Raw genomic sequence first — 26,720 nt, 5'->3', positions numbered from 1 at the left:
TATATACTTAATCACTTGCATTAATAGCAGCACTGTTACTGTTAATATTGTAAATATATAGTTATAATATATTTCAGACTGAAACAATACATCTCAGCTTAATTAACTCGTACTGCATAATTACACAAACAATTACATTTAAACCGCAATTGTGCTGCTATACGAGCTGTAATATCTGCCCATACTCTTAATACTGTATATATGTCCTGTAACATAATTCATATTTCTACACTATTTATATATCTTTATACATATGTACAAACTCTGCACCTCACTGCCTTTTAGATACTAAACTGTATTTCGTTGTCTCAGTACTTGTACTTTTCTAAAAGGAAGTAGTATTGTATTCATTTATTTAATAGTATAGTGATAATTATTAATTTCTAACTGATAAGCACGTAAGCGTGTGTGCGTCACCTGACGTATCCGAAACTGTAGCCACCACCTTGGTGGCAGCGGGGAGGGGACTCCGGTGGTGGATAATAGAGGAGCGGTAAAATATAAACAGTAAAGCGAGAGATTAGGATTGGTTTTACCGGGTTTCTCGACATTGTCATTAGAGTACGGGTTTTGGATTAGGTAGACGGCAGGGGTTAGATGGTGGAGGCATCGGCTGACGGTCTCTATAGGTCCGGTAAGAGGGCGAAAGAGAAAGAGAAAGGAGGATAATTTTGAAGGGTTAGTATGCCGTTTTAAGGAGACGATAACTTGCAAATTTAACACAGATAATAATAATATAAGTAAGTAATAAGCCAAGAAAGATACTGAGTGTAGGAAAAACGAGGAACACCAAGAAATACTGTCAAAACAAAGAAATAGTATTCGCGTGGACGCCAGTGTTTCGGTTTAATGGGCGACCCTGTTAACTGGTGCCCTTCAATGAAACGCGCCCGTGGTTGTCGTAGTTACGAAAGCCGTTGAAACACGACGCAAATACGTAGCTGTCAAACAAGACACGAAAAGACTTTACATTGTAAACAAACCAAACAAAGAGCCATTCATTAGGATAGCCACGTGTCTTCCTGTTTTGAACGGTCGCCAGTTAACAGGGTCGCTCGTTGAACCGAAACACCTGCACATTTAGGACTCCCAGGGGAATGAAGAAGTGGATAAGGCTGCAGAGGTAGGTAGTTAGGAAATGTGATGAGGAAAAGAGTGTGGGAGATCTAAGAGGGGAGAAGGTGTATTTATAGGTTTTTGATTACATCTGGATTAATTAATTAAAAGAATATATAGTGGACCTGGAAACAGAGAAGGAGTGGAGACCAGTAGGTGGCAGTAAATGCAACAATGATGAAGCGAACTGCCGTAAAAAGAAGAAGAAAGAGGAGAGGAGGAAGAAGATGAACGTGGCACTTCACAACAGTTACAGGGACGAGGAGGAGAAGGAGGAAGTGAACTTGGAATCCAGAAAAGTGCACAGTAAGTGAGTGTAAGAGACGCTGCAAAGAGCCGTGTGTGTTGTTCTGGGTGTCATTGTAATGTTGTTAATGTCAGTAAGTTCAGTCATTCAACTGATTCAGTTTATCTCTGCAGTGAGACAAGGCCGGGTTCAAACAGCATCCTGAGCCGCAGGTTTTTCCAGTCGTATTAGTGGAGGATTGTCCCCCACTCTTCATTAGAGACAGACAGACAGAGAGACAGACAGACAGACAGAGAGACAGACAGTGTTCACAGGGAGAGCTGGAGACAACATGCTTCACTGCAGCACATATGATCACATCAGGACAAAGTGCTTCACTAAAGTGCAACACAAACTCACAGATCTTGACTAAAATGCAGCTGTCAGGGAGCAGCTAGATCTTCATCTGATTTATTTTATTTTATTTTGTAATTCACCTTGATATTTGATCTTGTATTCACATATTGTTATTATTTCTTTATTGATGACATGATATTGCATGTTGCACACACACACTTGAAATGTTTCCATGTTACTTTTAATATTAAAATCTCTATTTTATCATACTCAATGAATTGCATATTATTATTTTTTATCTCATCAATTAGTTGTTTTGTTTGTGATGCTTTGGCAGTATTGTTTACTTCACTTTCATGCCGGTAAAGCACTGCTGAACTATAGAATTAAACTGACAGACGTTTAATCAGCTGCATGCAAACTTTGCCCTGCTCTTGTCCTTTGGCAAGTCATTAAAGTTTGGGCGTTGGTGCCAGATAAAGGACTTGCACATTATGTTTGAATTAATGTGTATGTTTAAAATATATCACAATATATTTTCTATAGAAAATTATTGAAATCCATCCAGCTTCGACCAGCTGCAGCATTTAAATGTGACTTACACGAGTGTGACATGATTATAGTAGTGAATAATAAACCTCTAATGTGATCATTTAACTGTAACAGGGGCCAATGTGCTGCAGAGTGCATAGTGCTGCAGGTACATTACGAGTCTATCTTGTTATTGTAATTAGATAAAACTTGTGGACTGCGAATAGGATCAAATTTCACCGGTCTGTCTGTTTATGTATTCATAATGTGTTTCAGTGATGGCCCACTTTCAGGATGTTTCAAAGCAGTCCAGCCTGCACCCTAAGCCCGCAGAGCTGGTTTCGCAGTATGGCACAGCTGGATTCAGGGCCAACGCCAAACTACTGGATCATATCATGTTCAGGATGGGACTGCTGGCCGCTCTTCGCTCCAAAAAGACCAAAGCCACCATCGGAGTTATGGTCACTGCATCACACAACCCAGAGGTAAGAAGGGGATTCCTGTCATAGATCCATAGATAGTTTTAGTTTGGCATTTCAGGGTTAATCTCCTTATCTTGTTGATTTGACCCCCAAAAAATGGTTTATTCCTTATTGCTCCCCTTCAGTGTCCACCTGTCTCTCTCTTTACATCTGCACTCGTGTAGGAAGACAACGGGGTGAAGCTGATTGACCCCATGGGGGAGATGCTGCTACAGACATGGGAGAGCTACGCCACCCAGCTGGCCAACGCTGAGCAGGAAGATTTGCTCACTGCTCTGAAGGATGTTATAGAGAAGGAGGCCATAAACATGAGCCAGGAGGCTAACGTGTTTGTGGGCAAAGACACAAGGTATGTGATCTGATGTAATGTCTTTCATTCTTACCGTGGCAGCAATTAAAAACAGGTACAACTAAAAAAACACCTGTCCTGTAACTGTAGAAGCAGCAGTTCCAGCCTTTCACAGGCAGTATTGGACGGAGTAGCTGCACTTGGTGGTCACAGCAAAGGTAGTATAATACTCGTTTATACCCTCATATTCCATTTATTTGTTGACTTGCTTGTATTTATTCATTTCTGTACTTTTCTTCTGGTCTTGCTCATTAGACTATGGTTTGGTGACCACGCCACAGCTCCACTACATGGTTCGCTGTCAGAACACACAGGGTAAATATGGAGAAGCCACAGTGGAAGGATACTATAAGAAACTCTGCCAAGCTTTTATTCAGCTCATAAACAATGTAAGAAAACAGGGTATGACCTGTGTTCTTGTGTTTTCATTCAAAGTCTCTCCATTTGGGTGTATTTGTGTTTTTTTTTGCAGTTTATCCACCCATCCATCCAGTAATCAGTCATATATCCCCTCCTATGTCTGTTTTTTATTTCTCCAGAAGGCGTCTAATTGTACAGATGACCAGAAGCACCTCTCTGTGGATGGTGCTAATGGTATCGGGGCTCTAAAGGTACATGAGATGGAGAGTCACCTGAAAAAGGAGCTGCTTATATCGCTGTTCAACGATGGCAGTAAAGGAAAGCTCAATCACCAGTGTGGGGCTGACTTTGTCAAAGTGCAGCAAAAACCTCCAACAGGTGCGACCGTGCTTTCTAGATGCTTTATATTGCAACGAGACAGTAGATATGATGCGTTGTTTCTGTGGTTTATTTCATATGAAATCATTGATGCAATGTTTGACCACAAGATGGAGACTGTTTATCAGCTAATATTTGGTCTTTGTCACTTTTCATGACATCTGCCTGCATGACATTTGCATCTCTCCCTCTCTCCCTCCCTCTCTCTCTGTGTGAAGGCATTGAAATTAACCCAGGGGAGCGTGGCTGTTCGTTTGATGGTGATGCTGACCGAATCGTTTACTATTACACTGACTCTGACGGACGGTTTCACCTGCTGGATGGAGACAAAATCGCCACTCTCATCAGCACCTTCCTTAAGGAGCTGCTCACACAGGTATGCTCTCAACAAAGATGCAAACAATAAATAGGCACATGTAAACAAACTCTTAGTGAAAGTTTTTGTGTTTCTGTTCACACAGGCCAGTTTAGACTTGAAGATAGCAGTGGTGCAAACTGCATATGCCAACGGGAGCTCAACACACTACCTGGAAAACACTATGAAGGTGAGAAAACACCTTTTTTTAAATTCCTTTTTTTGATATGATGAAGTCAGTGCTCACACGTTTTTATGCGATTTAGGTAACAGTCGTGTGTACTAAAACTGGAGTGAAGCACCTTCATCATGCAGCGCAGGAGTTTGATATTGGCGTGTACTTCGAGGCCAATGGTCATGGAACTGTGAGTAGATCAGACACGTACTCACACGAAGCACAATGTTGTGGTACGTCTGGTGTTCTTAATGAATTAGTACTACAAGTCCTTACATTGTGTGTCTGTGTTGTGGTCAGGTGTTGTTCAGTGAGGCGGCTGAAGAGAAAATCCAGCAGCTAGCGGAGAACCCCGGCACCGACGACGAGAGGAAGAGAGCGGCTCTGCTGCTGCAGAACACTGTGAATGTCATCAACCAGGTGGATATGCACAAACATTAGATCCAAACAACATGATTATTATGATTATTATTATACTCACTCATAGTTCTGGTGTGTTACTTTGTGTTTTCTATCTTTTAAAGACTGTAGGTGATGCCATTTCTGACATGCTGCTGATTGAAGCCATATTAGCCATCAAGGGTATGACTATCCAGCAGTGGGACGCCATGTACACTGATCTGCCAAACAGGCAGCTCAAAGTCAAGGTGCTCATTCATTATTGTTTTATAATGTGCAATATTCCTGATCAAAGTGCAGGAGCACTTTTTATAGTACTTCAGTTTGATATACTTTACCTATGACTGCTTTATAAAGCTTGTCTTGCTAACCTGTGCGTGTTTACCTCCTTTGCTGTTTTGTACATGCTACTTTTGCACAAATATTGGTGCATAAGCAGTTACGGATAGCTGTATTTGTTCTTTCTGTAGGTGTCAGACCGCAGGGTGATAGACACAACAGATGCGGAGAGACGGGCAGTGAGCCCAGCTGGACTTCAGGAGGCCATTGACAGTTTAGTGAAGAAGTACAAACAGGCTCGCTCCTTCGTGAGACCCTCTGGGACAGAGGATGTGGTGAGAGTTTACGCTGAGGCAGAAGCACAGGTGAGATTTTCTTCTTCTTCTTTTTTTTTTTTTTTGATCCATATTTGGGACATGTTCCTGTCCTTGTTTTATCCTCTGATACATATAGAGAATTTGTTTCTGTTTTTAGGAGAGCACTGATGCCCTGGCTCATGAAGTTAGCCTGGCAGTTTACCGTCTTGCTGGGGGAGTGGGTGATGAACCCAAACCATTGCACTAAGAACAAAGAAATCACTCAGCACTGCAGTCAAGTTGTCAAATGATTTCTTATGGTTAATTGCAACTGGCACTACACTCTAGTTCTCTATTTCTTTGTCGTTGTCTGTCATTGTGATGGTGTGTGCCGCCCTGGGAGATTTTATGCTACTAATGGCACTCTTGGCTTGTTATTGTACCTTAAACAAGCTGCCATGCCTGGAATTATGGGATTCTATCTAATCTATAAACTACTTCTGCTAATCAGTACACTTGTATATATGCCAGAATTTAAACAATCGGTTGCCTTCTCACACGATGATGATTTCAACGACAGGTTCATTGATGGTTATTATGTAACTTCCTACTACAGAGAATCTTTTTGGATTTGTAATTTCTAAACTTTTTGAAACTGTGAAATCAAAAGTTTACATGACGGGATTGCAGCAATTGTACTTCCTTTTGATTATCGGTTTAAATAAATAACGGTAAAAGGCTGCGTGTGTTTCAGTGTTCCTGTTCACACCGATGACTGTTAAATGAAAACCACATCTCTGATTGCTTGCTGTTTATTTAGTTACTTTCAAAAGACATGTTCCCGACACACAGGAGGATTAAAAGAGCAGAGAGGCAGAGAGAGTTAGGAGCAGAGCAGAGCAGAGCGTTGGGACACAGTGTGTATCTCTCTTAATGTTAAGTCTCCAGCGAAGACTAACACAATCCTTGAGTTGGAAATTGTCTTCTTGCTGTACAGGGTGTTTTCTCTTTAATTCAATGTTGAAATCTAGGATTTTCAAATGCTGGCATACAGCTTATAGTTAGGAAAGGTCGCCCGGTGAGATTTGCAGGAGATAAACGGTCTATTCTTCTTCTTCTGTGTCATCCGCTGCTCCAGAAATGATGATGGTGCGCTCCTGTGTGTCGCTCTCATAAGTGTCCTCATCTGTCTTAACTGTTCTGGGGAAAAAAGGGCAACAGGCGGAGAAACAACATTAAGAAATTTTACTGCTCTCAGGCGACTATCCGTAAGAGATTACAAGAGAGCAATTACAAATGTCAGCCTCTACCTGATGAGGACAGTCTTCCTCTCGGACATCTCAGTTGCCTGCCCCTCTAAGTCTGTCTGGGTGTCTGATGAGGCCACTTCCACTTTAGGTCCTCCAGCACTGGGAGCTTTCTCAGCCCCGCCACCGGTCTTGTCACTGGGGCCTACATCTGGCTTTGAAGTGGCTGTGGGAGCTGAGCTATCCGAGGGTGAGGCTGCACACACGCTGGAAGTGAGATGCAGCCCTCCGGTTAGGGACAAGTTTCCGACCATGGTGCTCAGACGGCTGTCTTCCCCTTCGATCAGCTTCCTAAGAAGAGAGTGCAACACAAGGTTCATGCTGGTCATTGCCCATCTTATATTTTCTCAGGTTTACACGGTGGACTGCTTCAAACACGAGGTTATGTTTTGTTCACCTGTAGGTGGTGATCTCAATCTCCAGAGACATCTTTATATTTAGCAGGTCCTGGTATTCCCGCAGCAGCAGAGCAATCTTCTCTTTGGTGATCTTTAGATCCAGTTTAATCGCCTCTATACGCTCCTGTTGCAGGAGATATATTTACTTAAAGGAGTTTCAGGCCAATGGGTGATTAGAAAATGGCATATGCTACTGTGTTAATATAAAAAATGCACTGGAACATCATGTCAGTTACCTGTAAGTCCTCCTCCTTCTTCTTGTATTTTTCCACTCCATCACGAATCTGAGCCTCCAAATACTCGTTCCTCGTCTTCTGTGCATCCAGTTCACGTTCCTTGCTGAGAATCTACACACACACAGCAGTGTAGTAGTGGTACTGGTAATCATAAACAAACAAGAATTTAAAAAATCATACTCACGTCCTTCTTATAGCCTGTGATTTCCTCTCTCACACTTCGAACATTTTGAACATGTTGGCTGGAGGCGCTGGTCAGATCCTGAAACTTTGTTCCGTACCAAGCGTTCATTTCCTTGAAGAGAACATTACCACTGCTTTTTATAGCTGTAAAATATTATTTCTTATATGCTGCACATGTGTGTTGTTAACATCATCATCATCACCACCTGTAGGTTTTTGGCTGCAATGCTGTCGTACTGAGACTGAATCTGCCTCAGAGCAGAGGAGAGGTCTGGGAGGCCAAAAGTCACGTCAACCCTGGCAGTTGCTGAATAAATCTTCTGCATCAGCTCCTCAATTTCCTTTCAGTGCATCACAAACAAGTGAGAATAGAGTTAGAATAATTGCAATAAATGCAACACTAAATAGAAAAAAAAGGAAGGTTCACTTGCACCACTGGTTAGTCACAGCTTTGCCCTTTAGCTTCCTATGAGCTCCTCACATCATGCTGATAATTGCCGTGTTTACAGTCTTACTCACTCTATCCATCACCGAGGACTCGGGTTAAATATAACCCGTCATAGCAATAATTACCAGCCAATTAAACCTTTAATGATAAAATGAACGGCATGCCAGCTCCCAGCCCCTGACTCACACACACGGTATGCTGTAGACGGACAAACAAACATCCGTTACCTCCTTGTGAACTCTCTGCAGGAAGGCCAGCTCAGACTCCAGTTGTTCCAGGTGTTTCTCCAGCACAATCCTTCCTGAGGTTGCTCTATCCACATCCTAGAACATTGAACCACATACGGTTTGAATGATTTGGTGAAATAAAAGCTAATTCTGTTCATAAGTATTTTATTACCTTAGCTGCTTTGATTTTTTACTAAATTCAAAGTTCAAAAACTTTCCACTCTTTCTCACCGGACGGAGATTCTCGATGTCATGCTCTGTCTTCCTCCGGGCATCCACAGCCTCATCATATTTGGCCTTCAGTGCGTCCAACTGGCCCAACATCGCCGCCTTGGCTGCCAAAGACAAATCCTGTCCAGACCAGATATTTGATAATTAAACAGTTGTTAAATGGAAAAATGCAGAAGTTAATGGGGTTTAAAGGAACACCAGTGTTAACACATTTTGAACCACACCTGGCGTCTATACTAGCCAAAACATTTATGATCTAAACATGTTGTGGTCATAAGATATGACCTCTCTCACCCTCTGGATTCTCATTTGCTCTGCGACCCTGTGGAGATCCCTCAGCTGAGACTCGTACAGCTGCCTGAGGCCTGATGGTCTGACATGGCGGCCCTTCAGAGCCTCAATCTCAGCCTCCAGCAGCTTGTTTTGTGACTCCAGGTTTCGCACCTATAAGAAGAAAACCAGGAGACAGAGACATACCAGATGATTACAAGTTAAAAGCACAAACACAAAGTAATTACAGTATATTGGTTTATACATGTATTGCTTTAGCGATAATGCTTTATGCAGGAATAATTAATAAATAAGTCAGGGTGGAAAAATAAGTCATAAGTTCAGATACATGAACAAGTGTGTGTCTGTGTGTGGTTGGTCCTCTTGCCTTTTCAATATACACAGCCAGGCGGTCGTTGAGAGCTACCATCTCCTGCCTCTCATTGGTTCGAGTCGTCATAAAGGCCTGGTTCTCTGCTGCAGCCGCATCCAGGTCCAGTTTTGGCCCGAGACCCATAGACATACCAAAGCACAGTGCTCCCATACTCACACTGCTGCAGACGAGACCAGAAAAGAGTTTCCAGAAGATGAATCATAGTTTAGATTTTTATGGATGTTGAACAGGGTTTATTCATCTATTAAGTACTTCACAATAACTATAGTATTACTATACTAATATTACTCACTATAATATAACTATAATAATACTGTGTTGGAAAACATCTGATCATAAATTTAGACGTAAATTAAAGTCAGTATCATCATGTGTCTCACCTGGTCATGCGAGGTTTACTGGTGATGGCCCTGCGCCCCATCGTCCCTCCACTCCGGGTGTAGCTGGCAGACCGGTGGCGGGTGTCCCTGCGGGTGGGAGAGGGACTAGACACCCGGAGCTGGTAGGCCGGAGGAGCGGCAATGGTGCACTCAAAGTGCCGGCGGTATGAAGACATCCTCTCTGGACTGCGGCTCATGTTGACACTCCTGTAACTTCTGCGACTCGAAACTGGTCACTCACACTTTGCAGCCTGTGCTGGGCTCTTTATATCTTCAGCTCAGCCCTTCCCTGAACACTGCAGAGGAATGTTGAGCCTTCCCAACCCAAGGATGAATGTCCCTCCAAACATGTATCAAGGTTACGTCAATTAACTTATTATAGGTGGCTGAAAGAATCTTAATTTTATAATTACACAAATCTCTGCTGACTTACCTCATTCAATTTAGTGCGTATGTCCACATTAAATGCACATACTGCTGTATATTTATTCATAATGTTTAGCTTTATGTAGTTAGTTAACTTTAGTTAATTCAAGTGATTTGTTCATATAGTGTATGTAATTTAGTACCACATCCATCAATCTGTCACACACACAGAGTATATGAACATGTTATAGAATATATACAGTATAAGCAGCATGGACGTTGAAATGAATATATTAACATATACACATAGCATGCATACCATACAAAAATAAACAGCTAGATGTGAATATACAGTGCTTAACCAATCTATCAGACCACCTGTCAGAGACCATCCAGCATCATGAAGTGATTTAATTCATTTTCTTTTTTCTTTTTTTGTTGTAAAAAAGTACATTTGAAAATCCATGTATACCAATAATAATTATATTTTAGCATTAAAATGATCTTGTTGGTTAAAGAGCTTCTACATACTGGTGTATTAACCATTACAGAAACATGAAAAATGATTTTGGTAATTACAAATGCTGTTAATTTAGGGCAGCTGTGGCATAAACTTCACATTGGGTGGTGGTCTAAAAAATGTGAATGTACAGTATAGATGTGGGTATATACTGCTGGTGATATACACTTTTATATATTTCCTCATATTCTATTTCACCATATTTAATATTTACTTTCCTTTTTTCCCCCTAAAATTGTATTGTATTGTTCTTCTTCAGCTTATTTTATCCTTAGTGCTCTTAATGCTGGGCTGACCGGTTCTTCTGGTCCAACACATTTGATTGATTGATTGATTGATTGATTGATTGATTGATTGATTGATTGATTGATTGATTGATTGATTGAAGTGTTTATTTCGAATATGCAAACCAAAATAAAAGGCAAAACATTTAAACATAGAAATACATATTCGAAAAAGGAGTGACAAACTCTTATAAACTCCCACCCCTTCTCTTTAAATAATGAATGACAATAACAATCTACCTTTAAATAAAATATATTCCTGACTTTGTATTACAAAAAACAACAACAAAAACAAACAAAAAAAGCTAAAAACAAAATTAAAATCTACATACACATACACTTAATTACAATACACACACACACATGCATGAGGAGAAACAATAAAAACAAACAAACAAAGGAGACAATAACATCTCGTTGTATTGCTGACCCTGTGTTAACCTGCATATGACAAATAAACCTGAAACACATGACACCTGTCTTTTGAACATTTTAAAGGCGGAACCATCCCACCGAGCTCTCTATCATCCTCCGGGAGGGTTTTACCGTTGCGCCAGTGTCCGCCTAGCGTTACTACTTTAGCCTGTGCTGTTGACTTGTTTGTAGCAAAGTGAGACTGATTTAAGCTGTGCCTCTCTACCTCAGCTGCTGCGACATGGCGGGAAACTTCTGGCAAAGTTCTCATTAGTAAGTTTCCGTTGAAGTTTTGACGCGTTACGTCTTTTTTCAGCAAACCAGCGTCTGTGTTGTGAGGCCTAGCCGCGTCGGCTAACAGAGCTAACAGTCTCTCCTGATCGGTTGCTACGATACGAAACGTTTTATTCAGACATAAAACATGTTTATAATAAAGGCTGACATAAAGGCTTAATTACACTCACTCCTGTTGATATTCCTCATGCTTGGCGACAGTAATAAAAGTGGTTAATGCAGTGTTAATGTTGGTGCTACCCGCTAGCTCGTTTGATGACAACAAACTGAGTTTATTTAAACTCCGTTTTTATATATTTTTACTCTTTAAAGTCTGCAGTGGGTTCTGGACAAACAGGACCTGATGAAAGAGAGACAGAAGGATCTGAAGTTTCTGTCAGAAGAGGAGTACTGGAAGCTGCAGATCTTCTTTGCCAATGGTAATTGTTGTTGTATTTGTGTGAGGTGCCTTAAAACCTGTTGACTTCCTAACACAGCAGCAACCTGTAACTCTAATTTATTAGATCATACTGAGTGTTTTTAAACCCTGTGTTCTTATCACTCACAACCTAAGAGGTGTTTCTTAATTATATAATGAAGTCAGACAATTTGACTTGAAGTTGTCTCGGTGTTTGACTCTTTTGCAGTGATCCAGGCTTTGGGGGAACACCTGAAGCTGCGGCAGCAGGTCATCGCCACTGCAACTGTCTACTTTAAACGCTTCTATGCAAGGTAATCCAGACTTATAGTGTTGATGAAGCCCAAACGTGGGTTTAGATCACGATGTTACCTGTGCACTCGGTGGCAGGATTAAGACAAAGAGGGTGAAATGGATTTTTGTTTCTTGTTTCGTATCATCTCATATCGTATAGTTTTGTCTGTTTTAGTTTCATCACGTTATGCCGGTTTATGTTTTTTCTCTGTAAACATCATGAAACCTACTTGACGTGACTGGATTTTTTTTTCTTTGGACTTCAACGCGTCACAGTACGAGCCTACTGAGCCTCTTAGCGGCTGGTTTAATGGATAGTGGCCGCTACAGAAGTGATGGTTTCTTGTAGCGATGTGATTAGACAGCTTTCAGCTCGTGGTATCCGAGTCTCAGACTTTCATTTGATTCAGCTTGAACAAAAGCCTGCAGTGGTTTGCAGAGCATCTGAAGGTTCACTGCCAAGCTTCATATTATAACTTACGTCACAGGTGAAGGTTTTTTTTTCTCCAGTGGCTGTTGATGTTGGGCGTTCACCCCTTGCACCTCTCACTTGGTCACCAAGAATGAGCTGTGTTTTGTCCTAATAAGGGACATCACTGTTGACTGTTTGTTTGTCTTCAAACAGAACTTTGTATTCACACTGCTGGGGCTGACAGACAGATGGTTATCAGTCATAATTGAGAATATCATTTGTCATGGATACATTTCACGTCCACATAGAAATCTTAGCAACACCAAAAGCTGCACTATGTTGGACTTTATTGAACATTTGAATCGGTATAGGTGAATAACTGTCTGCTTGGCCGCAATGATTTTTTTTTTACCCAGAAACATGTCATCCACTTATAGTTTAGATCAGAATATCTTATAAATGAACTATTATTGTCCAACATACCATGTTATTGCACTAATGACACAAAAACTTTCAGGTTAATGCTTTCTTTTCCCCCTTGATGCACCTCACATTTTACCTCACATATTGTAGCCCAACAACAGCTCATGTCTAACAGATATTTGCACATAGTGTTAAATAAGTACACTTATTTTATTATTATGGTAAAAACTGTTTGCGTAGTTTTTATCAGTGTATATTGCTGTGCCTAAATCCTACCTGTCCATAGCTGATAAACCTTTATCTCTTCTTGTGTGCAGGTATTCCCTGAAAAGTATAGATCCAGTGCTCATGGCTCCTACCTGCGTTTTCCTGGCTTCTAAAGTCGAGGTATGGATGTTTCTGTGGTGCGGCAGCACATCTTCAGTATCTCAGCTCGTTGTTAATGATGAGCACAGTACTGTGCCTCAAGTTTTCATTTCTGTTTTATCTGTGGAAGAGGTAGTTTTTAGGGGTGGTGATGTAGCTTTCACAGAAGCCTTGCTCCCCACAGTCTGTTGTATCTGTGCACTATCCATCTGGTCTGAGCTCAAATATTCATGTCCTTTTAGGAATTTGGTGTTGTGTCCAATACCAGGCTGATCTCTGCAGCAACATCTGTTTGTAAGTCTCCACGTTCAACAAACTATTCCTTTCTTTTGAAAGTCTCGCTCGATTTGAGTTTCTTCTGCAGTGGAGAAAATGTAATCACGTTTCTTTTTCTCCGACAGTGAAAACAAGATTTTCCTACGCCTTTCCAAAGGAATTCCCTTACAGAATGAATCATGTAAGTAAAATGTCTGTGTGAGAATTCAGATTTTAGGCTTTTAGGCAGAGCATCTAGCACGAAGTGCAGCAAAAAAACTAAAATGAACTAAGTTTGAGTTGTGATCACAGGGGCTTGAGGTCAGGGGGCAGAGCAGAGCTGAACAGGATATGTTTCACCTTAAAACTGAAAACAGATGATCAGTAGTTCAAACTGACGGACTTAAAAGGGAGTGAAATGAAGTAATAACTCACCAGTTTCAACCACTCCAATAACCATATGCTGGCAGTTCAGCTCTGCTATGAATCAACCACATAACTGTTTTCCTGCTTCCTCTGCAGAGTTATTTATGCACTGGCGTGCTACATTACAGCATACCAAGAACGCCTAACACTGTCTCACAGTGTTGCCATGTGAGTCTCTACCAATACGTGAGATTCCACAACTAATGTTCACAATCCCCCGATAAAAATCTTGTTGCTCTAGGAGATAGCTTCAACCGGGCGTGCATTCGTTCTGCATTTCTCACAACGGTGTCGAGCGATGATCAACGCCAGCATTTTATTCGTCCAGCATCTCCACCGAGTTGCCAGGGCGTCACCGGGGCTGTTCTGACACACTGCCTGTCCGGAAAGCTGTGTAAACCATTATTTATAGAGAGCCACCGCGGAACGATAAAAGGAGGGAGTGGTTCACACAGTAGAGAATGAGTTAGCGGGGTGCTGCAACTAAACGTAAATTCATGAAGTCCAGTCTGCAGACATATTAACGGCGATGGCAGCCTGGGGACAAAGTGTTTGAAAGGTCAGATGATCTCCTGATAGTCTTGGTCACCAAGAAAAACTTTGTGTGTTTATCGTTACTACTTTATCTGCCAGTGTAAAAAAAATATATACATCTGACTCTACATAAATATTTGATAAGATATGTGAGGGAATTTAAGCTTTGAAGAGCCTGAAAAGGGTGTATGTTTACATTTCTTTTTGTCATTGGACCCTACAAATAATTTCCATCTGTTTCTTTCAAACATTGTAAAACAGCTGCTCTGATATGTTGAAATTAATTTTATGTCTCTACAGATATTAGAATGTGAGTTCTACCTTCTGGAGTTGATGGTGAGTGGAGATTGCTTTTGTACTGTAGGCTATGTTTTGCTTGGTTGGATTACTTATTGTTTATACTTGTTTTTCAGGACTGCTGCCTGATAGTGTACCACCCCTACAGACCGCTGCTGCAGTATGTGCAGGATATGGGACAGGAGGACATGCTGCTGCCACTGGCCTGGTATGATACTGTCTGTGTACATTCATCTGAAAATTATCCAGTGATGTGACAAATCACAAAAGACTAGACACTAGATTTAGCAGTCGTTAGTATGCTTACTCAGTGTCTCTGTCTGCACCAGGCGAATAGTAAACGACACGTACAGGACAGATCTGTGTCTGCTCTACCCTCCCTTCATGATCGCCTTGGGTAAGACCGACGACATCCATCTCTCATCTCAGCTATTTAACGTAGTTACTGACTTCAAATAAGATTTGTCAGATGTAATGTGATCATCTGTTCTTTATTTCCTCCCCACAGCCTGTTTGCATGTTGCCTGTGTGGTGCAGCAGAAAGATGCCAGGCAGTGGTTTGCAGAGCTCTCAGTTGACATGGACAAAGTAAGGATTTGTTTGTGAGACATTTTTCTCATTTAAAAGAAATAAACACCCAGAATCAAAGACGTCACTCTACCAATTTTAAGGGGAAATTGAATTGCACAGAGAAAAACACGTTTTTTAAAGTTCACCTATTCACTTTAAAGGCAGAGCAGTGAGGTGTTAATCATCTCCTAAAGTCCCAGTTGATGTTTTTACATCCCAAAAGTCACCACAGCTTTTGTAAAAGCAGATGATGAATGCAGGCGATCTGTGTTTGGATGTAATGGGGTTAGACATTCAGCCTCACTGCTCTTTGTTTTTACATTGTCTGTATTTTGTGGCCACAGACTGTCTGACTGCTGTCTGTGTTCTGTGTTTGTCTTAAGGGCCACAAAAACACTTAATTGTGTAAGCCCATAAATCACACAAAAATTAATAAAATGACATTCAGTGGGAATTTAGAAGCTTGACTGAGGTTTGACTTAACCTGTTAGTCCAACTGAAGGGGCTTGGTATTCAATGAGTAGGCTGACTGTATTGCTTTGATTCAATAATATTAAATATATATCTCAAACATTTTAGATCTAAAAATAGTCTCGATTTTAATTGAGTTCTAGTTTAATGTGATCTTGGACATGGAAAGGCAGTAGTTGTTGTAAAATCATTGTATGATATTTTTACTTTTTGTGTTGAGCAGCCGTGCAGCAACATGAGTTGACTTCAGTCTTTGTTTGTTTTCTGTCAAGATCCTGGAGATTATCCGCGTCATTCTGAAGCTCTACGACCAGTGGAAAAACTTTGACGACAGAAAGGAGATCGCTGCTGTGCTAAACAAGATGCCTAAGCCCAAACCTCCACCTAACAGGTAAACCTCACTTGGTTTGGTGTAAAGCTCATGCATATTTTATTTGCTAAAACTCTGTCTTTTTCATGTGAAATGAACAGTAGATGGTTTGAGGCATACATTAACATCATAAAGCTGCATTTACCAGCATCATTGTGAATAAAAACCTTTTTGAGTAGTGTTCAGGAAACAATGGAGTTGCATCTTTGTTTAAGACAAGACCAAGTTTGATTCTGAGATGAGACCGAGACCTTCAAAAGGTGATCGATCTCGAGTACTACAACACTGGCCATATGTAATTATTTTCTCCCTCTGTCTCTGTGTTGTCCACAGTGAGGGTGACCAGAGCTCCAATGGGAACCAAAGCAACTCCTACAGCCAGTCTTAGCGCAGCTTCTGTATTTCCGTTGGGTGCACAACCTTTTGTGGTGTCAGCACAAATCACAATTCAGCCGACCAAGATGTCCATCATCGACTGACCCCCCCCCCAAAAAAACTCATGAGAGCCACGTCTTCACTTTCTCCGTCTCTGATCATTATGGGCTTATGGATTGAGCGAGCGGCGCAGATGACAGAACAGGTTTGTGTCATCTCGACGAGGCTCTCCACTCTGCTCCAGACTTGAAATGAACTAAAACTGAGGAACATTTTGGGGAGGGAGGGGAAGAGGGGGGATGTAGTGAAAACTGATGGGAGAACAGATGTGATGGTTTAGTAGAAAAACCTGTTGTAATGTCATTGTAATGATCCTGACATCCTTGAACAGCCCAGAGGAGCGAGTCCTTTCATGTGGAGCTCCGCGGGATTCGAGAAAACTTGATCGTGTGTCTGTGTGTGTGTCCAGTTTGCCTGTGTTTTCATTCCTCAGGGACTATAGTAGTCTTCTCTGTAAAACTATTTGATCCTGTGCTGTTATTTGAGTGAATCTGATTGGATATCACCCTGTGTGACTGTGATGTGATTGGACGCCCTGTGAGGTCTTTGCTGGTTGATCATGAAGACCTTGGCAGGAGGTTTACCTTGAGAGAGGCTCCTCTTTATGGTCGAAATGAACTCTTTGAGTACAAGAATTTACTGTTTTGAATCATGACACCTCTTTCCTCCCATTCCCTCTTCCCTTTTTGTAAATAGCCTTATAATTCTATTCATTTATTTTTATCTCTAATGTTTTTGCTTAATTTGATTAAACTTAAATGGAAATCATGAGCAGGTTTTGCTTCGTACTTGTGCTTCAGATCAAAGTGCCCCGTTTGTTTCACTGTCATGTTTGCCTGCTGCAAAGCTTAATCTTCATTTTATTGTGATTTATCTTTTCATTTATTTTGGTTTAGTTGTACGGTTATGTTTTGTGTAAAGAATTGTTTTTAATTTGTTGAGGAAAGGAGTTTCCGGAGTAAACAAATCACACTTTTGTCCTAGATTTTGTTGTACATTCTTCTTTTTTAAAAACGCCACCTGCCATCTATTTAATCATTGAATTGTGGCAATATATGTGTGCATATACCTGTAGATGTCTCTATAATTTTGTTATGTAATACAGTGGGAGCTGTGTGTGGTCGAAAACAAGGTGCTCAAAAGCCTTACAAAATAAAAGCTGCTGGTAACAGAGAAAACTCTTCTTAGAAGCACATTGTCCCGTTCAGACTGACTGTGAAATGTGTTGTAGGGGTGGATTCTGTTGTGGATGCATCTTCAAACGTTTTCCTCAATGGCTTCCTTTACATTTCATCTTTGTCACTTGTTAAAACATTATGTTGTAGGCCACTTGCATGGCACATTATCATCCTAAATGAAAGAGAAAGAAGTGACACAGAGAAGCCCTCGAGGCGAGTTGGATGCATCCTCGCTCTGCTCTGCGTTCTGGTATTTTCCTCCCCTGCAGCACTCTCCATCTGTGACAGTTCACATGAATCGGCGTGAAAATAAAAGGGCTTCACCCTCACATAAATATTCCTACTAGTTTTGTTCACATTTCCCAAAGTTTTTTTTTATTATTATTATTACTTGAAAGTCTGTTTATCATTTATGGTAAAATAAAATGTATGGTGTGCAAAACAGTGGTTCCCTGTTATTCAAGCTCTTCTGTTCATATAGTATGTTCAGCCCCTTTACTAACTTCAATGTCACTTCAGTACAATGACTGTGGTAGGACCCCTAGTGACAGATACAGAGAACATGTAACATTACATATCAGCTTCCCAAAGAAAGATCTTTGCTTTAAAAGCAGAGCGCTTTGAGTTTGAGTAACATTAAATACAAAAGAATCTACATTTTTCTCTTGTTTGTTTTAAGAAAACATAAATTACTGAATAGTATCAGAGGATGCATTTGCTTGTAGTTACCTCTAGTTTTACCATGGGGTACGGTCAGTACCCGTGACGTCACTTCAGCTGCATGAAGTCAGAGGAAAAAACAATGCGTGCTGCTGCGTGTCTCCTTCAAAATAAAAGCCTTTTAAAAAAAAACTAGCAGACAGATGAGATTAAATAAATTCAACGGTGAGATGAACCAGTAGGTCTTATTAATGGAAGACATGTTGACATATTGCACAGGTTTAAATACTATACCTTGTTAGAACATAGACATCAATTTTAGTGAAGTTACACCTTCTCGCCGCTTCTCTTACAAGACAAGTCAAAAAACAATTTTGAATATCTTATAGGTGGAGACATTTAAGGCAAAAATATTCATAACAGGAGGCACTAATGAATAAAATGAAATAGTGAGATGTCGTGTATTCTCTGTGGAGTTTCACTGCTATTTATTTTTTCTTAATAATATACTATTCTATATCTTATATCTAGTCCTGAGGATTCTGAGGATGTACATTCTTGATTTTTGTGTGAGATGTCTGTGAAGGTTCATAGTCGTCCAGTTCATCTTACTTTAGAAATCTGGGCCAACTGAACATGATGTTTCACCTCTCATCCAAGAGGTTTCTTCAGTTCTTTTTCAGTCTCACGGATCTATAACCAAGTCCAGTTGTGCCAGAAAGATGACCTGGACGACTGAGAACTTTCACAGAGTTTATGTGTTATAAACTCATTGTTATTATTAGTCGTCATAGTAGTAGCAGTGGCTATAAAAGTCTATTAGTTTGTACTGGTATTATCATGATCCAGTTACCCATCTCTGAAGAGCCCTGGGCTTCTATATCTGCATCTCTTTGATCAAACAGGATTAGTCGTCAATCCAACAAAAGTGACTTTGATTTGTGGCTCATGTGGTGTCTGGTGCACCTCAAATAGTCCATGATCAGTTTGTTAATTTGTAATTCAGCCATGTCCATTTCTTAATACAAATGCAGCAATCAAGTGTACATTTTGATGCATTACATGCAACACATAAACCACAGACCTTTATTTTGAAAGGCACAACCGGAAGCGTTGCTGTTTATTTGTCTGGCCTGACAGCGGCAGGAGGGAGGCTGCAACCAGCGAGCTCCGAGCGGGCTGCGGAGGATGTCGACCCCGCTGCGGGGACAAGCTCCGGGCGGGACGCTTGTGTCCAGTCGGCTGTTCCTCGCCCAGTCGCCCCGCACCTGGAGCCCTCTGCACCCATGAAGCCCCCGCTGATGAAGCCCCGAGCTGCCAAAGTGAGGCGGAAAGTGGCCGGAGACAGAGAGCATGTACTGGCGCGTCGGGTTTGCCTGGACGCGGTCGTGTGTGGTTGATCTTGGCCAGAACCAGAGCTTCTCCTCCGGCCTGCTGGGCTCCGATGAGCAGCTCTCGTTTTATGGGTACATCATCGCCTACCCACTGCAGGACTACGGCGGGATAATGTCAGCTTTGGGCTCGGACTCGTGGTGGCGGAAAACGCTGTATTTGACTGGAGGGGCTCTGCTCGCCGCAGCCGCGTATTTGCTGCACGAATTGCTGGCCATCAGGTACCAACAAACACAGAGGCTGCCAGGAAAGCTGCAGAGCTCATCACCTTCCCACAGTGAGGCCTCTTGGGCCAGAGAATAATCCATTTGAAAACACACAGCTGAGCTTATTCTCATCATATTGTGTCCGCATGTCTCCCAGCTCTGCTGTATTTTCCCTGGGTTTTTGATATTACTTAATCTGGTCTGGTTGGGCGGGGTGGGAGCGGAGTCAGAGTCGTGAGTGGGTGGATTGTGATGTAACGGAGCCCCCCCAACACCCTTCCTCATAAACACACACATTAAGACCTTTATTGGCTTGTTGTTGCTGTGGATTAATGACACAGGCGATCTCCGGGAAAGGGTCACATCTTATAATTTGATTTATTCATTCAAAAAAAAAGAAAAGATTACATAATGGATTAATGTTTGTTGCTGGTGGTCTGCAGGCCTGTTTCTAACAGATCCAAGGTGAGGTCACATCATAAGGTCACTTTGATGTGTCTGTATTCAAGGACAAGGTTCATGTTGTGTGTTTGCTTCATTGCTGTACACACACAACCCCCCAAAACACTGCAGTTACTGAAAAAAAACATCTAATATTTCTAGGTTTTTACAACTGGCAGTTGTAAGGGATTATATTTGTGTTCATTATTATCGTTCATTCATCCGTTCGACTGATGGAGTCTGTGTTCCTCAAAGAATCTCAGGTTACCTGCAGTCCAGGCTCCTACAGCACAGTTAACACAACACAGTAAAAGTCATACACTCAATATTTCTCTCCATTTTTAGCCTCATCAGGGATGTGAAGTGATTTTTAGCTCAGATGAAAACAAGGCCCTGCACGCCTGCATGCATTATTCCTGTGGCACAGGCTCAGCTGTGATGCAGGCTCCATTTTTCTACCAAATTACAGGCTGCTTGTTGGATGGAGTTCATCCTGAGACATGTTTTTCTTCAGTCTGACGTTAAATGTTGCAGCTCTCTGTCTCTGTCTGCATGCTCGGCTTCATTATCAAACAGGAACGAGCTCTTATTGCACCAAAAGTGTGAGTGATGGGCATGTATTTCAGCACCACACAGAAACTGACAGCTCCTCTCTTCACACAGCTCCCTTTTAATTCTGCACATGAATGTCCTCGTCCGTCCGTCCGTGAAGTAGCCTCCATGTGAATGCACCATAACATTTCACAAGGGCATGCTTCAGTTATTTTGACATTGCAGTTTTCCCTAGGCTTGTTGTAAAACGGCCTAGGCCTGACAGTCACCCAGGGCCAGTTAAAAGACCTTGGTCTGCAGATCATTTGATTTATTCAGTGAATCAGATTATAGCCTAACCCACACATACACGTGCACTTTTTAAACCACACTTGGGTTAGTTTGGCAGAAAGAAACAGCTGGCCTTGCTCTGTCCAAAGGCATGAGTGTGTGAAACCAGTGGAGATGTTTGCATTGATGTTTATGTTGGTGCAGTGGTTAGCACTGTCCCCTCACAGTGAGGAGGTCCCTGGTTCAAACCTCAGCTGTGGAGTTTGCTTGTTCTTGGTCTGCTCTCCGGGTCCCTCCCACAGTCCAAAGACATGCAATTAACAGGTTAATTAGTGACTCTGAATTACCCGTAGGTGTGAATGTGAGTATGAGTGGTTGTTTGTGCCCTGCGATGAACTGGCGACCTGGTGAGGATAAGCAGTTACATATAAGAGTGTTGAAATATAATGTGTTGATTGCTTTAGAGGTTTTAGAGGTAGCTGTTCTAGCTCTTGTTTCCAGCCCTGTTGCTAAGCTAAGCTAGCCAACAGACAGATCCTTTAAGTCCAGTGCAACCAGTACAGCTGGTAAAACTTAATTTGTGTTAGTCTGCTGTCATTTGAATAAACAGCTTTATTTAGGAATATGCTCCAGATGAGGTCAACATAAAGGGAGATAATAAATACCTGAAAACTAGATTTTGTCTTTCTCTGTGAGACAGGGCCACAGAATGAATGAATAATGCAGAACCTGCTTAAGTTTATGTTATTTATTTATGTACTGGGAGTTTTGGGGTCCCTCAGGGTTTGGTTGGTAATCCAGCCTAGCCTAACTTTACACATAAGTAGAGATGGAATGAGAAAATAAATCTGCAACTTTTTTGATAACAGATTAATTATTAAAGCAAATTTAAAATCAAAAATGTCAGTAACTTACTAGTTACAGCTTCCGATCTAGTTGCAAATGTGAATATTTGCTGGTTGTCTGAGTTCTCTGTGGTAGTTAACTGAATATCTTTTTTGTTTTATTTTGTTTCAAGACATTTTAAGATGGCATTCTTTCATCCAAATAATCAAGATAATAGCTGGAATACTATCCGATGATGAAGAGAACGTTACCACTTGATTCTTAACATGCAGCTTAGTCCTAATTATATATAAAATACACACACACACACACACAGTGTTTTTTCTGCGTGGTCTGCAGCACTGTCATTCTTTCTTCCCCACAGAAAGGAGGAAGAGCTGGACTCTAAAGATGCCATCATACTCCACCAGTTCTCCAGGCCCAAAACTGGCGCCCCGTCCCTGTCCCCTTTCTGCCTTAAGTTGGAGACCTACCTCCGTATGGTTGACCTGCCCTACCAGGTTTGTCTGTGGTTATTTGTGTCTGTTTTTCCTTTCTACTTCTAAAGCGACTGACTGTTAGTGAGTGCATGTTTCTTTTTGGCAAAATCCTTCGATTGTTCTTTTGTTATGATGAATTATTCCTAATTAATCCTGCAAGGGATAATTACAGTTTTATTAAGATGTTTTGTCTTGATCCAAATCCAGTTTATTTCACTAAATACCAATCACTTTCTCCCGTTCTGTATTTTTAACATCTTCTCCTGCAGAACTACTTTGATGGGAAGCTTTCACCACAGGGAAAGATGCCATGGATCGAATACAACCAGGAGCAGGTGTGCGGCACCGAATTCATCATCGACTTCCTGGAGGAGAGGCTGGGAGCGAGCCTCAACAAGAGCCTGACGCCGCAGGAGAAGGCCATGTCTCGCGCCATCACCAAAATGGTGGAGGAGCATTTCTACTGGTGAGTGACCAGTGAAGATCAAACTGCATTTTTTAAATTGTTTTTGAACAGTTCAGTTTACTAAGAAGGAACAGGATAGGGAGGAGGGAAAGGGACAGAGAGAGCAGAGGTAGGTAGAGTGTTGGAAGTTTTAGTTAAGGCTACAGAGGTTTTTTCATGTTTGTTTTTTAAAACTTATTATTAAAGATTATCTGTTTAGTCTCTATTGACATTGTTAAGACCCTCAAAACAACATGTTCACCCCAGCTGCGTGAGTGTTTTGTAAAATTGAGCACAGTATTAGCACTTATGCTCGATATCTAGTGGCCCCTGGACTGCAACAATACTCCTGAGAAATCAACTCTTCTTTTAAGACACAACTTTTTGTGAAACTCTCAGATCATATGATACTTTATTTTTTTAACTGTATTATACATGCATTTAATCATTTGTTTGAGAAAATGCCAAGACAAAAAGAAGTCTTTATCCTCCTACATAGATTTTAGCATTATTTGCAGCAGTTTAATTTCTTGTATTAATTGTATTATTGTTTGTGTTGTTACAGGACCATAGCTTACTGTCAGTGGGTGGACAACCTGGAAGAAACCCAGAAGATGCTGTCAGTGAGCGGACCGCTGAGTGACCTGCTCAAGTGGATCCTGAGTCACCTGACTGGCGGGATTGTCAAGAGGGAGATGTACGGGCACGGGATCGGACGCTTCTCAAAAGAGGAAGTTTACGCCCTGATGGAGAAGGACATGCGCACCCTGGCCACTCTATTAGGTGACAAATTATTTTTTTAATTTAAAAATAATGATGCTCATCATTTCAGGGATTAGGATCTATTATAATGTGTTTGTAGTATTTATTGAGGGTTGGCGGACCAATGTGTAGGATTAAGTGGCATCTAGTGGTGTAGTTGTGAAACTGCAACCTTTTTGTTTCACCATCTGCTTCCAAGCGCGAAGGAGAAACTATGGTGGCCGTGAAAACCTGGCTACTGTGGATGATGTAAAGTAGACCCACAGCAACTGTAGATATAAGAGGTTCATTCTAAGCTAATAAATACGAAACAGTTCTTATTTTCAAGTGATAAACTAATGTAATGTCCTAAATCGCACACACGGGACCTTTTAAATTTGGCCGTCTGAAAGCCCTCAGTACATTTGGGTGTACTCTGTATCCAAAGCAATTTAAAAAGGTCTTTTTGTAATTGGGAATATGTGTCACAATTTGTGTTGTCTGTGTATTCACATAGTTTACCCTGGAGGCAGATCAAAAGGTTTATTGGGGAAGTGAAACCATTGCAATGTCTTTTTAATGTGTGCCCTGAGAACTATAACCAGCGACATCAAGTTTGTGCTTGTTTAAGAGACAGCAGTGAGGATGAGACAATACTGACCTCCTGTGGTTAAAATCTATCATTGCTGTCTATAATAACTGCAGTTTAGGGTTGGAGATGGCAGATCTGACAGCATGCAAGTGGTGGGAAGTGTTGTTTGGTTTTTACAAACAGTGCTGGTTGGAAATAAAGCAGATTTTGCGTCACTACACGTCCTCATTGCAGAAAACAGGAGAAAGGAGGATCAAAGAAATAGTTGTTTGTTAAAAATGAAGCTTCAGCCAGATGATGGCTGGAAGTTAATGCACCCAGCATGAAATAGTCCAGCGTATAACCTTCCCATGAAACCACAACTTGACTATATATTTCAGTTATGTATATATTAAACATAGGAGATCATTTAGTTAAATTTGTGGGCTTGTGAGGTGCTGGTAGACAGCCCAGCCAGCTGTTTCTCACTGTTTGATGTTCATGCTAAACTAAGCTCACTGGCTGCTGGCCTTATGTTTGAGATACAGTATGAGAGAAATATCAATCCTCTTGCCTGAATCTCAAAAGTTCATTTTCGTTACAGGTCGACTCTTTTCGACACTCTTTGACTTCTTTTTTCCTGCCTCAGGTGATAAGAAGTATCTTATGGGGTCTAAGCTTTCGACAGTAGACGCTGCAGTGTTCAGTCACCTGGCCCCTGCTATGTGGACGCTACCAGGAACACGGCCGGAGCAGCTAATCAAAGGTGAGTTCACTAAAATGCAAATGTGCAACATAATTCCAGCCTTTCACCCACAGTAAAGAAACTGATTTGAGAACTTTTTTTCTGCAGATGAATTAACAAATTATTTTAGCTCAAATGTCTAACGCATCTCACCCACTCACCTGTCTGTCCCCTCCAGGTGAGCTCATCAACCTGGCCATGTACTGCGAGCGCATCCGCCGGCGATTCTGGCCTGAGTGGTTCGTGGATCTGGAAGACTTTTGCTACAACGACACCACAGAGGGCAGCGACTCAGCCTCTAAACTCCCCGACCTGGGCCTTTACTCCCGCTCGGACACATCCCAGGACGACACACACACGCACACATCAAGCATGCACACACCACAGGAACAGGACCCGCCGTCACCCGACAGCGACCCTACGGGCCACTCGCTGTATGACTCTGACATGGACACAGAGTGCTCTGAAATCGACCAGCTCAAGTGTTGACAAAACACACAAATACACTGATAGTACACACCACATGCGATATGCACACCACAGGAGGGAGCTGCATCCCACCTGTACACATGCCCCCTACCTCTTTGAACAGAAAACAACAGGGGAGTATTTCTGTGTCGGCAGAGAAGTTGAGGACATAGAGGTTTAACTTGCACACTGTAGTGGAGGAATAACTGCAGCAGAAGGGGGAAAAATGTGAAACAGAAAGGCAGAAAAGTTGCAGTGGAGGGAGGAAGGTTAAAAAATAAGACCCAGAAGTAGAGAAACCAGGAGTAAATGACGCCACTGCTGAGAAACTCCTCCACGTGGTCGACGTCATCTGCGGTCACAACATCTCCCTGTCATAACCATGGCAACTATGTGTGTGCGTGACCCTTGTAGCATTTCATACCACCCGACCTTGTGTGTGTCTTGACGAAACTGAACCCTTAACGCCTTGTATTGATCTGACATCGACACGTAGGGAAGTGTACAGGATTTATGTGAATGAATGACGACCGAGTGTAAATATATAAATGGATCTGACTTCAGATTCAATAGATAGAATATTTGATTATATATGAATATAAATAGTATAGATAGCCTGCAAATAGAGAATCACCCCTTTATCATATGGTGTGAATACTGTAGGTGTTTCTCTTCTGAAATCCCTTTTGTGTTGGACACAATGACCAATGACGCCCCTGTGACTTCCTGTACTCTGTATCTGTCTACACAACTGGGATTTTACAGTAATGCCTGCCGCCCATATTTAAACACTGCAGTAAGAATTCTTGGAAGATAATGGATAGTAAACTACGATCTGCCACAAGCACTTTGAAACTATCTTTTGTCTTATTAAGACAATTATTTTGCCCCCTTTTATTTCCCACGTTAGAAGCATAATATGACAACATGCAACGTCAGGTGCCTGTGTTGTTTGGGTTGTCAGTGAGGACAGTAGCTTTAGGTCAAATAGATATTTTACATTCAAGCATCGAGAGCGAGTCAAACAATCACGTAGAACTAGATGAAATAGATCTATATCCTCTGAATGAAAGTGCATGGCTGGTACGTGCCGATGAAAATCTCCCTTTACTCTTCACGTTTCTTCGCTGGCTTATCCGTTAAGTTTGATCTCTGTTTGTCGGTGCCTCTGGCCAAATCAAATCAACCACATGAAGATTTTTTATTTTTTTTCTCTTTTCA

General features: G+C 41.5%; 4 protein-coding genes across 7 annotated transcripts; 3 read left to right on the top strand and 1 right to left on the bottom strand.

The window, feature by feature from the left end:
- Window positions 1-437: 437 nt before the first annotated feature.
- Window positions 438-6,045, top strand: pgm3 (phosphoglucomutase 3). Of its 3 annotated transcripts, XM_027284580.1 has the most exons (14): window positions 439-1,123; window positions 1,228-1,422; window positions 2,507-2,715; window positions 2,877-3,061; window positions 3,152-3,219; window positions 3,317-3,450; window positions 3,601-3,799; window positions 4,018-4,175; window positions 4,261-4,344; window positions 4,421-4,519; window positions 4,630-4,749; window positions 4,854-4,976; window positions 5,199-5,372; window positions 5,482-6,045. In XM_027284580.1, the coding sequence occupies exons 2-14, from the start codon at window positions 1,344-1,346 to the stop codon at window positions 5,569-5,571; spliced, it is 1,722 nt and encodes a 573-aa protein (XP_027140381.1). In that variant the 5' UTR covers window positions 439-1,123; window positions 1,228-1,343; the 3' UTR covers window positions 5,572-6,045. The 3 variants fall into 3 exon arrangements, with proteins under 3 accessions (XP_019116981.2, XP_027140381.1, XP_010737599.3); XM_019261436.2 differs by having other exon boundaries at window positions 438-1,422; window positions 3,604-3,799; window positions 5,482-6,044; XM_010739297.3 differs by having other exon boundaries at window positions 439-1,422.
- A 67-nt stretch (window positions 6,046-6,112) lies between these two features.
- Window positions 6,113-10,131, bottom strand: ngs (notochord granular surface). Of its 2 annotated transcripts, none has more exons than XM_019261437.2 (11): window positions 9,378-10,131; window positions 8,992-9,157; window positions 8,628-8,777; window positions 8,334-8,453; window positions 8,103-8,198; window positions 7,634-7,768; window positions 7,429-7,539; window positions 7,245-7,355; window positions 7,008-7,132; window positions 6,614-6,901; window positions 6,113-6,503 (listed from the first exon to the last, which is right to left on the bottom strand). In XM_019261437.2, exons 1-11 carry the CDS (start codon window positions 9,572-9,574, stop codon window positions 6,407-6,409), a joined length of 1,596 nt encoding a protein of 531 aa, XP_019116982.2. In that variant the 5' UTR covers window positions 9,575-10,131; the 3' UTR covers window positions 6,113-6,406. The 2 variants fall into 2 exon arrangements, with proteins under 2 accessions (XP_019116982.2, XP_019116983.2); XM_019261438.2 differs by having other exon boundaries at window positions 6,420-6,498.
- Window positions 10,132-11,061: 930 nt separating this feature from the next.
- Window positions 11,062-16,566, top strand: ccnc (cyclin C). Its single transcript, XM_010739295.3, has 12 exons — window positions 11,062-11,234; window positions 11,568-11,674; window positions 11,882-11,966; window positions 13,099-13,168; window positions 13,390-13,441; window positions 13,549-13,604; window positions 14,663-14,698; window positions 14,776-14,867; window positions 14,989-15,056; window positions 15,168-15,247; window positions 15,973-16,091; window positions 16,404-16,566. The coding sequence occupies exons 1-12, from the start codon at window positions 11,203-11,205 to the stop codon at window positions 16,456-16,458; spliced, it is 852 nt and encodes a 283-aa protein (XP_010737597.1). The 5' UTR covers window positions 11,062-11,202; the 3' UTR covers window positions 16,459-16,566.
- Window positions 16,567-19,445: 2,879 nt separating this feature from the next.
- Window positions 19,446-26,720, top strand: faxca (failed axon connections homolog, metaxin like GST domain containing a). Its single transcript, XM_010739294.3, has 6 exons — window positions 19,446-19,956; window positions 22,415-22,550; window positions 22,799-22,995; window positions 23,540-23,757; window positions 24,936-25,052; window positions 25,210-26,720. The coding sequence occupies exons 1-6, from the start codon at window positions 19,697-19,699 to the stop codon at window positions 25,518-25,520; spliced, it is 1,239 nt and encodes a 412-aa protein (XP_010737596.1). The 5' UTR covers window positions 19,446-19,696; the 3' UTR covers window positions 25,521-26,720.

The sequence above is a fragment of the Larimichthys crocea genome, chromosome XI (assembly GCF_000972845.2).
Source record: "Larimichthys crocea isolate SSNF chromosome XI, L_crocea_2.0, whole genome shotgun sequence".
Lineage (NCBI taxonomy): Eukaryota > Metazoa > Chordata > Actinopteri > Sciaenidae > Larimichthys > Larimichthys crocea.
The sequence above is the reverse complement of the archived record's forward strand: the minus strand, read 5'-3'. Positions and strand labels throughout refer to the sequence as shown.